This window comes from Protobothrops mucrosquamatus, unplaced genomic scaffold, assembly GCF_001527695.2.
Source record: "Protobothrops mucrosquamatus isolate PMUCROS unplaced genomic scaffold, P.Mucros_1.0 scaffold656, whole genome shotgun sequence".
In the NCBI taxonomy this organism is placed as follows: Eukaryota; Metazoa; Chordata; class Lepidosauria; order Squamata; family Viperidae; genus Protobothrops; species Protobothrops mucrosquamatus.
In genome coordinates, this window is record NW_015386945.1 from 256,406 (window position 1) to 268,291 (window position 11,886).

At 37.2% G+C, this 11,886-nt stretch overlaps 1 protein-coding gene across 2 annotated transcripts in view; it reads left to right on the forward strand.

Moving 5' to 3' along the window:
- The window catches only part of MYO1B (myosin IB), a 110,134-nt gene that overhangs the window by 16,099 nt on the left and 82,149 nt on the right, over positions 1-11,886 (forward strand). For both annotated transcript variants that reach the window (XM_015817929.1, XM_015817930.1), the window contains exon 2: positions 1,088-1,203. In XM_015817929.1, coding sequence (XP_015673415.1) covers positions 1,088-1,203 — 116 coding nt within the window. The remainder of the gene's footprint in view (positions 1-1,087; positions 1,204-11,886) is intronic.

The following is an 11,886-nucleotide window of genomic DNA, read 5'->3' on the forward strand; positions in this document are numbered from 1 at the left end:
AACAACTTTTCTTTTCAGTAGTTCTGCAGCTGCTGACCCTGTTTGCTCAGCCAGTAGACCTGAGGCCTATAGTTCATTTGTCATCAGATGTCCAAGAATTCCAACACATAGAGCAGTCCTTGTTGACCCAGGCATTGACCAATCCAATATGGGTTTCTGTAAATTACATCCATCTCATCATATTTTTTGTGAGAGAGACACTCTTCATCTGGCTGCTCAGATGAGACCTGTCCAGGATGGTTGAACCTCTGGCATAGCTCTTATCTTCCTCAAAGCACACAAGCTCCACAACCATATCAAGGTGCCTCCTTGTGGGATGATGATGATGATGAAGGTTCAGACTTGGATTTGGCATTTTTATCCACCTATGGAGTCCTTCCCAAGGACCTGAATTAGCAGTTCCCAAGATCCTAGGGTAGGGAAATGTCGTTTGATGGTGTTAAAGTTATCATTGCAGAATGTAAGCTATTACAAGTAAAGCTGGCTTTTGCAATTGACTGATAGTGGTTTGCTTTCAAGTGGTGCTACAGATGTTTTGGGATTGCCCAAAGGTGGCTATTACTATTCGTAATAACTCAAGATCGTACTCCTCCTGTAAAATGTGTTGGGCTGAGAGAAAACAAATGGCTCAAGGATATCCAGCCACCTTTCATCCCTAAAGAGAATGATTGATTTCTTGATTTCTAGTCCTACACCCTAACTCAGGGGAAGGCAACCTTGGCTTTTTTATGACTTGTGGACTTCAACTCCCAGATTTCCTGAGTCAGCATGGCTGGTTGAGGAATTCTGGGTATTGAAGTCCACAAGTCATAAAAGAGCCAAGATTGTCTACCCCTGCCCTAACTACTACATAAAATTAGCTGTCAGTTTAATTTAATCTGAATTTAATCTATAGATGTTAACTGAGTGGTTAAAACATCCAACATTGTGAGAGATATTTAACTCCTGAATTAAACATATTGAAACATTTACCTGTGACAGTGAAAATAACTAGTACCACTATACTATAAGTGGAGCTATTGCTAATATATTTTGTAGGAATATTTGCAATGTCACCTATTAAAACTACTTTCTTACTTTGTTACAGACTTATATCGGGAGTGTGGTAATATCAATAAATCCATACAGATTGCTCCCAATTTATTCAGCAGACAAAGTGGAAGAATACAGAAACAGAAACTTCTATGAACTCAGGCCCCACATGTAAGTATAAGGCTGAAGCTTTCCATCCATCCTCTTCTTTAAGCAACATAGGTTATAGATAGAAACAGCTGTTTCCTGTAAGAAGGAGAATGTGTTTGATCTATTGTGCCTTTGATTAGCACTTAGAATATGGTATATTTGCAGCTTGTTTCTCCCCCCAAGGGAGGAAATCTGGATACTTACTCAGTTAAAGTTTTAGAATGTGTTTTTATAGTTGAAGAAAGTTATTTTCTAGTAATATCTCCCCAGATAAAAAGAGCAATACTGGGCATATTTTACATGCCTTTGTGGTTGTTATTCATTTCCTTTATATTTTTTCATTACTAATTTTATCCTTTTTTATTCTATGTAACCCTTGGACAAAACAATACATTTATAGTAGTCATTCCTACCCAGCAAGTAGCATGGAGTAGAACTGGACAGCTAAACAGGTGTTATAGGTAGAGACAAATATGTAGCTTTAGATCATTTTCCTCAATAAATGAATAAACAAGTATAATGTTTTTCTTGTTCTCTTTATCTAGGTTTAGGACTTGTGTGGAGAACAGGTCATGTCTTATATTTACATAGAAATATTGAAAAGGCTTCACAAACTTTTAAGCTTCATTGTAAATATACAGTTAGTTAACTTTACTTATAGCCAGTTTTCCAGTGAGCTGTGAGAAGTAAAAGTCTTCTGCTTTGAGAGCAATTACTTGCAAACTGTACCATCTAGATGTGGACCAGACAGAGGCTTGGATCTCCATTTATGTAGCAGGAAAATTATTGTTGTTAACTTCCTCTTCAGCTGCAGCTGTCTGCATAATATATCCTAGCATTTTTCGAGGAGCAGATAAAAAAATATACCAGGAAGTGGTGGGGGTATAGTAGGAAAGCTCTATTCTGTAAGTGCGACAGAAAGGAAATCTATACATTTAAGCCAACATATGAAAATCAAATCCACTGTCTTTATTTTTGTGAAAGACAAGTACAGAATAACACCCAATAATATAAAATAGAGTATACATACTAGGCATATCAGCCAGCCAGCTGTATATGAAGTAGAAGAATTTAATTACATTTAGAGCAACAGAATCATGAATTTCTAAACATACTACTGGTAATTGTAAGTTAAATTGTTCAGTGTGACTAGGAAATTTGCTTAAAATGTGGGGTGATCAACGCTAACTCCATAAATGGTACAACATTTATGGTACATAAATGGTACAACATAATGTAATAAAATGAGTTCAGCAATTTAGTGGTCTCAGTTATTATTTTGCCATTTACGCAAACCTTAGCTTAAATGCAATATCTTTGAATTTCTCTTTTAGGACTGCAGCTGACATATCTGGATGAATGATTTAATTTTATATAACCAATATTTTCTACTGTGTACAAAATTAACTAAGGGAGGTTTGTTTGTACACGTAATTCTTCTTTAGAAAGAATGTGGTTCCTTTGCTCCTTTGCTCTCTCCATATTTGGGGCAGCCTCTCCTCCTTTTTTAGCAGCTGTCCACCTCATTGTGAATTTCAGAGAGAAGCCTTTTATGGACACATTTGACAGATGGAGAGGTAGGAATCATAATAATGGGAAAAGCCTTTTGGATAAGCTGCCTTTCTCTTAAACTACTTAGTATCTAAGCCTTTGTTTTTTTCATTCATTTGGTTTGTATCCTACCTTTTTTTCTTAAATGGCTATTCAAGTTGGCTAACAGTGGGTAAAACAGAGAAGACAAAAGGTTTAAGAAGTTCAATATAAATTAACACCACCGTAAGCTTTATTAAAAGTGTGGCAGAAGAGAGGAGAGGGTCCAAGAAGACTCCAGAGGAAGGGGAATGTACAAGCTGGGAGTGGTCTTTGCATGCTAGAGAACTTAACCTTTTATGCAAAGTACCTCTCTAAATTCAGGATGAGTGTAATGTAAGGAAAAAAATATTTATTCAAAATAACTGTCTATGGAGATTTTCAGTCATCCAGGTCATGGTTGTCCCAAAGGTGCTTTTTTCAAGAGGCAGCTGGCCTTTGTTTTTCCTTGAAGACACTTCGCTTCTCATGTAGGAAGCTTCTTCAGTTCAGTTATTCAAAATAACTGTCATATACAATAGTACCAGTGTTTTGTGTTTGATAATGAGAGGCAATAGATGTGAGTCAAGAAATTTATGTTCCTAAATCCTGTTAGAATTTATGAATATAAGCTCCCAGTTATAATTTTCATTTCAGTGGGGTTTAAGGCAGTCTCATAAAGCCAAAAGCTAATAGTAATCTTCCTCAACATGGTGTCTACACTAGACTACAGCTCCTACCTGTCCTCAGCCATAGGCGATAGAAGGTAGTAGAATATATTGATTTGGAGAATGCAGGGCTTGCATTTTTGTACTGACTTCTGCCATGAACAGCATGGAAAAAGAGAACATTAACCATTCAACAGGATGGTAAAAATAACTACATTTGAATAAGTAGGCTGAAAGACAAGGGGAAGAAATGAGGAATAATTTCTCTTCCTCCATGACCAGTGCAAAATCAAGAAGCTAATACAGAAAAAGAGAGCCTGCCTAAAAATAAACTCTTTCCTTAAAAGCAATTACTTTATGGTTCTTAGACAAATGTTAAATTGAGGGCTGACATAGATATGGAATTCTGAAATAGGAATCCCAAAGATGCTTTTTCATGAGGCAACTGGACTTTCTTGTTTTACTTTGAAGATGTTTTGCTTCTCATCCAACAAGCTCTGAAGAAGCTTCTTGGACGAGAAGCGAAACGTCTTCAAAGAAAAACAAGAAAGTCCAGTTGCCTTGTGAAAAAGCATCTTTGGGATAGCTATGACCTGGATGACTGAGAATCTCCATAGACATCTGAAATTGGAATGGACCACACGGATCATTAATCCAATCCTCTGCAGTATTGAAGGCAAACCCTGCTTTAGGACTGGCACTCCAGCTTTTCTTAAAAACCTTTTGAGATGAGAACCCACAACCTTCCTAGGTTGATTCTTCCACTGTTACAGTATATAGGTCTTCCTGTCATGAAGCTTTTCTTTGTACCAATGAAGGAGAATATTTGTAGCTCAGGGTTATTGCTTGTTTTCTTGCAGACATTTCATTTTCTTCAGACATTTCAGAATACCCTATGCTAGTCTGATGATGTTACCTAGTTAGGGTAATGAAACGTCTGCAAGGAAACAAGCAAGCAAGCAAAACAAGGAAGCAAGCTCAGAGAGCACCAAGGACCCCTCAGCTGTTCTTTGTGTTTAAATCAGATCTAGATAGCTGCAATGTATACTGATAGTCCTCATTCCTGTGGCAGTGGAATATGGTTCCCCATAGCAGCCTCTCAGATACCTGAACACTGATATATTGTCTCCACTCAGCCTTCTTTTCTCCAGATTGAACCTCCAAGGTTCCTGGAATCTATACTCCCAGTACATGTCCTCCAGTCCCTGTGTAATCTTTGTAGGGGGTCTGAATGCTCTCTGTATCAGTATTCTTCAGGAAACGTGGTGCCCGGAATTATACATAACACTGAAGATGTGGTCTTGCCAATACCAAAGAATAATAGCTTCACATCTCTTTGATCCAGGGCTTATTATAATGCAGTCCAGAAGAGCATTAGCCCTTCTGGCAGCTGTCTCACACTACTGATTCCAGTTAGCATGTTGTCAATAAGTGTATCAACATCCTTCTCCACTATAGCACTTCCAAGCCATGAATCCTTCATCTTGTATGTGNTTTGATTTAAAATGAGAAACAAAGGAAGTAAGAAGGAATAAGGAAAATGTAAGAAAGAAAATAGAAAAAGAAATAGAAGAGAAAGAAAAGTTTCTTAAAAAATGGCTTCCAATCTTTTTGATGGCAGTTATAATTATATTAGAATGGAACGGAACAGAACAGAATAGAATTCTTTATTGACCAAGTGTGATCAGATACATAAGCTGATATTGTATCCTTTCTAAGGTTACATCATGGCTATAAGAAAAAATAAATAAATATAATTTTATTGAGAAATTTTTTTAACAAGATAAAAACAATATAAAACCTAAAACGAAACAAAATAAGAAAGAATAGTGAACAAATAAGAAAGAAAATAGAAAAAAGAAATAGAAAAGAAAGAAAAGATTCTTTAAAACCGGCTTCCAATCTTTTTGATGGCAGTTATCATTATTACATTATGGCCCTAAGAAAAGTTCTAAAATCAATATTGTTGCAATATCTGTCTGTATTTGTCCATTTCAAAGAGAATAGAAATATGCAAACTTTTAAGATGTTAAGATCAGTGCATCTGGAAAGAACTTGGAAAAAAATATCTTTACTTGCTTTTTAAATCCCAGTGACAGTATTAGTAAGCATCTGTTATGAATGCTTCCTCACTTTGTATGTTTCATCTCAACTTTGACCAAGCAAACTTCCTATGATTGTAATCAAGTCAAACTTGTTTTCTCCTTTTTCTCCCAAGCTTTGTGGTACTTGCTTTGAAGATATCCAATTTGCCCGCCTGAAATTTTTTCAGCGTTAAATCTAGATTCATGAAAGGGCAGCACTAATTAGCATAAAGAATTGTGGAAACACGGAAATTATCTTATGCCAGCTAAACCATGCTAGTTCAGTCTTGTCCAGTTCCTAGCTGATAGTAATTCTCCAGGAATTCTAACAACTCTGGAATTGAAGTTGGAATCTTTTCTATGTAAAGTAGAGATAGACAGCCCAGTTCTCTCCAGATATTTTGGAACTGGTCCAATTGGCTTAATTACCATGCCAGGAATTATGAGGGATATAGCTTAAAAATATTTATTCAGCATGGTACTGTATGATTCAAAGTATTATTGAAGAATGACATTTGTGCCCCACTAAATTTGTATTTATTATTAAATTTACATGCTACCCATCTCACTATTGAAGAGACTACTGAATAACATCTGCAGTTGAGAAATCTAAGTTCATATTCATTTTTTAAAAAGATTTAATTACAAAAGGAATGGGTATCTATTAGCCCCAAAAATGCAACTTTGGCTTCCAGCTGCTTGTTATCTGTAGTCTCCATCCTAGTGCTACCAATCCCTCTGACCCAAAGAAGAAGAAAGGAAGGCTTTATCTGGTGGACTGCTCTGGGCAGGTAGCAGTGGAGAAACCAGGAAAAGACATGAAAATGTTTCAGTGGAGTGGGAATGATGTGGGGGGGGTGTTTCCCCAATACACAAGAGCAGCATGTGGGTTTGAAATGGGGAAGATCTCAATGTTTTTGGTGTAGAGTAAAAACCCCGACTGCTCTTTAGAAGGCCAGATCCTGAAGTTGAAACTCAAGTACTTTGGCCACCTAATGAGAAGGAAGGACTCATTGGAGAAGAGCCTAATGCTGGGAAAGATCGAGGGCAATAGAAGAAGGGGACGACAGAGAATGAGGTGGCTGGATGGAGTCACTGAAGCAGTAGGCATGAGCTTAAATGGACTCCAGAAGATGGTAGAGGACAGGAAGGCCTGGAGGAACGTTGTCCATGGGGTCGCGATGAGTCGGACATGACTTCGCAACTAACAACAAACAACAACAAAAATGTATACGTGTAAATTCATAAAGTGTTATAATTTCAGGAGTGGGGCTCTAATTCCCATCTCTGTTTTCTCAGATTCTTGGATAAATTACAGGTAGTCCTCGACTTAACAATGGTTTGTTTAATGACTGTTCAAAGTTACAATGGCACTGAAAATAATGACTTATGGTCATTTTTCACACTTACGACCATTGCAGCATCCCCATAGTCATGTGATCAAAATTCAGATGCTTGGCAACTGACTCGTGTTTATGATAGTTGCAATGTCCCGGGGTCATGTGATCACCTTTTGCAAACTTTTGACAAGCGAAGTCAACGGGGAATCCAAATTCAAAACTCATTTAACAACTCTCATTTAGCAATAGAAAGTCTGCACTCAATTGTGGTCGTAAGTTAAGAACTATCTATATTATCATATAGTCTCGCCATTTTCCCTTTTGGTGAAATAATTTCTGCCATTTCCATTTATGAATGGAAGCAGTTGATGGGTTTCTAATAGTTCTCCACGTGTGTCTACTGACACCCCACCCCCCCAAAGATTAAAAATCCTTCAATCATCACAGGATATGGAAAAGCATTCTAGTTTAATTCAGTATTGGCTTTGCATTTTTTTAAAAGAAAGGCGCTTGTTATTAGTGTGTGTTTTAAAAACAGTTACAGTGAAATAACAGTTAGAAATTTTCCATATGTAGGTAAAGTGAGAGAACAATTGAATTGTTTGTTTTTAAGTTTTAACTGTTGGTTATGAAGAAAATTTAAATAGTTGTCCAAACACATAACCAATCCTGTGGTAAAGCAGGAAACGGAATCCAAATTGGCTGCTGTTTTCCTGTGCTTTAATCATGAGACCCATCCTTGGGGGCTGAAGTTCTAAAATAGTAGCAGTAGAAGAACAAGGATATTCTAATTCCTTAGATGTCGTGGCATTTTTCTTCCCACTACCCCAGGAGTTTTGTTTTCATCAATGGAATGCAATTACACTCATTCCATACTCAAGAAATTAAGTCATTTATATCTCTATTTGTTTATATTAGAATCCTGGTGGGAAGGAGGAAGTTGTGTGGGAAAATTCTTTTTCCCTGCCCCCCCCCTTCCCCTATTGCAAAGTATAAAATTTGTGGAGTGAAAATGTAGGGCAGTTTCTTCCAACCTGGTGTTGTGGCTGCAAATTCAGAACACCCAACTGGCATCTGAAGTTTGCCAGGTTGGGGAATGTAGGGGTAATGGCATTGCCATTGAAAACAGAATCCTGAGCAGGGCCTGACCCAAAGCAGTAACTTTTTGACATATTTCGGCTTAAATATGGCCATACATCTGTACCTCTTTCTAAGCGTACTGTAGTTCTTTGACCTTTGAATATACTGGCTATTTCAGAATGTGTTGTATTGGGACTATACCCCGATGAACAGCTGTTTTTTAATTTTCAAAATATCAGAGAAGCTTAATTTTAAAAAAGAGGTTATTTTTAAAATCCTCATTAGACGTGACCTTTCAACTTAACATTTTTTTAAAGTTTTCCCCTTCTGTTGTCTAAAGATAACATTTTCTCCATAGAATTTTTCAGCTATGAGACTTATTCTCTAGCTGCTTCAGCATTTTTTGTTTCTTGAAACTTTTCCTTATTACATGGTAATAAATAACAGTTCAACTATTTTCACCTCTAGCTGTTTGGTTTTTTTTTTTGCTTTTTAATAATAAATGAAATTACTGCTAACTTTTGCATGCAATGCAATAAGAAAAAAGCCGTTGCCAAGTCATTTAGCTTTGCTAATTGTGCGATATACTTTTTGGAATAGGAGCTTATATCCTACCAGTTTGCCAAGCTTATCAACCCCCCCCCCCCTTCTCCTGTGTGTTACTCAGTTCTCATAATTTCAAGTTGGTATTTGTTGTTCAATAGATCTGAAGGCATCAGGCCAGACAGTTTTTATAAGATAACAACATTACTGTGCAATTTACATGCAGAATCCTTAAAAAAAATTGTTACTGTTTTAATGAAGTGGTGTTCTTAACGTTTCTGAGCATTCTGAAATACTTTTCCTGGGTATTAAGAAACCTTTTCCTTTTCAAAGCATGATGATAACCTGCCTGCCTCAGTTTTTGTAATTTGCTCCGATCTATAGACTCTGCGTAGCAGCATGTAACAGAGTGATAAAAATAAGACCGTTCTAAGAAAGAAACAAAAACAATAAATATATTAAATAGGGCGGGGGGAAGTCCCCAACATGTACATGTTGAAAGTACAGCAAAGCACTATTTGTAGAGCAGCTGGATAGGCCTTTGGGATAAAAGAAGTTGATTTGCCATATAGAGGTAATAACCAACGCTCCAAAATAAGCTTGGTAACTTAATAACTAGTGCAGGATCTTCAGCTGTAGTTTTACTCTATACTGAATTCTGGGCCAGCTGAATTTAGAAGGACCCTCGGTTCATGACCAGATCACAAACCAATTCTTTTGAAGGGAACAGAAACACTTTTGGAAAAAACTATTGAAGCCAGCATTGTTGAATAAGTATAATAACATATTCTTGGGAGGATTTATTATTATTTCTTTGTTTTCAATCTTTGTATATTTGTGAACAACTTTTCTTTTCAGTAGTTCTGTAGCTGCTGACCCTGTTTGCTCAGCCAGTAGACCTGAGGCCTATAGTTCATTTGTCATCAGATGTCCAAGAATTCCAACACATAGAGCAGTCCTTGTTGACCCAGGCATTGACCAATCCAATATGGGTTTCTGTAAATTACATCCATCTCATCATATTTTTTGTGAAAGAGACACTCTTCATCTGGCTGCTCAGATGAGACCTGTCCAGGATGGTTGAACCTCTGGCATAGCTCTCATCTTCCTCAAAGCACACAAGCTCCACAACCATATCAAGGTGCCTCCTTATGGGATGATGATGATGATGAAGGTTCAGACTTGGATTTGGCATTTTTATCCACCTATGGAGTCCTTCCCAAGGACCTGAATTAGCAGTTCCCAAGATCCTAGGGTAGGGAAATGTCGTTTGATGGTGTTAAAGTTATCATTGCAGGATGTAAGCTATTTCAAGTAAAGCTGGCTTTTACAATTGACTGATAGTGGTTTGCTTTCAAGTGGTGCTCCAGATGTTTTGGGATTGCCCAAAGGTGGCTATTACTATTCGTAGTAACTCAAGATCATACTCCTCCTATAAAATGTGTTGGGCTGAGAGAAAACAAATGACTCAAGGATATCCAGCCATCCCTAAAGAGAATGATTGATTTCTTGATTTCTAGTCCTACACCCTAACTCAGGGGAAGGCAACCTTGGCTCGTTTATGACTTGTGGACTTCAACTCCCAGATTTCCTGAGTCAGCATGGCTGGTTGAGGAATTCTGGGTATTGAAGTCCACAAGTCATAAAAGAGCCAAGATTGCCTACCCTTGCCCTAACTACTACATAAAATTAGCTGTCAGTTTAATTTAATCTGTATTTAATCTATAGATGTTAACTGAGTGGTTAAAACATCCAACATTGTGAGAGATATTTAACTCTTGAATTAAACACATTGAAACATTTACCTGTGAAAATAACTAGTACCACTATACTATAAGTGGAGCTATTACTAATATATTTTGTAGGAATATTTGCAATGTCACCTATTAAAACTACTTTCTTTGTTACAGACTTATATCGGGAGTGTGGTAATATCAATAAATCCATACAGATTGCTCCCAATTTATTCAGCAGACAAAGTGGAAGAATACAGAAACAGAAACTTCTATGAACTCAGGCCCCACATGTAAGTATAAGGCTGAAGCTTTCCATCCATCCTCTTCTTTAAGCAACATAGGTTATAGATAGAAACAGCTGTTTCCTGTAAGAAGGAGAATGTGTTTGATCTATTGTGCCTTTGATTAGCACTTAGAATATGGTATATTTGCAGCTTGTTTCCCCCCCCCCCAAGGGAGGAAATCTGGATACTTACTCAGTTAAAGTTTTAGAATGTGTTTTTATAGTTGAAGAAAGTTATTTTCTAGTAATATCTCCCCAGATAAAAAGAGCAATACTGGGCATATTTTACATGCCTTTGTGGTTGTTATTCATTTCCTTTATATTTTTTCATTACTAATTTTATCCTTTTTTATTCTATGTAACCCTTGGACAAAACAATACATTTATAGTAGTCATTCCTACCCAGCAAGTAGCATGGAGTAGAACTGGACAGCTAAACAGGTGTTATAGGTAGACACAAATATGTAGCTTTAGATCATTTTCCTCAATAAATGAATAAACAAGTATAATGTTTTTCTTGTTCTCTTTATCTAGGTTTAGGACTTGTGTGGAGAACAGGTCATGTCTTATATTTACATAGAAATATTGAAAAGGCTTCACAAACTTTTAAGCTTCATTGTAAATATACAGTTAGTTAACTTTACTTATAGCCAGTTTTCCAGTGAGCTGTGAGAAGTAAAAATCTTCTGCTTTGAGAGCAATTACTTGCAAACTGTACCATCTAGATGTAGACCAGACAGAGGCTTGGATCTCCATTTATGTAGCAGGAAAATTATTGTTGTCAACTTCCTCTTCAGCTGCAGCTGTCTGCATAATATATCCTAGCATTTTTCGAGGAGCAGATAAAAAAATATACCAGGAAGTGGTGGGGGTATAGTAGGAAAGCTCTATTCTGTAAGTGCGACAGAAAGGAAATCCATACATTTAAGCCAACATATGAAAATCAAATCCACTGTCTTTATTTTTGTGAAAGACAAGTACAGAATAACACCCAATAATATAAAAGAGAGTATATATACTAGGCATATCAGCCAGCCAGCTGTACACTTTGTATATGAAGTAGAAGAATTTAATTACATTTAGAGCAACAGAATCATGAATTTCTAAACATACTACTGGTAATTGTAAGTTAAATTGTTCAGTGTGACTAGGAAATTTGCTTAAAATGTGGGGTGATCAACGCTAACTCCATACCAACATAAATTCGTGGCTTTGGGGTGGATTTCCATCAGTACGCTGATGATACGCAGCTGTACATTTCCACCCCAGGCCACCCCAACGATGCCCTTGACGTGATGGCCCGTTGCCTGGAGGCCGTACGGGTCTGGATGGGGAGGAACAGACTCAGGCTCAACCCTTCCAAGACCGAGTGGCTGTGGCTGCCGGCGCCTCGGTATAGTC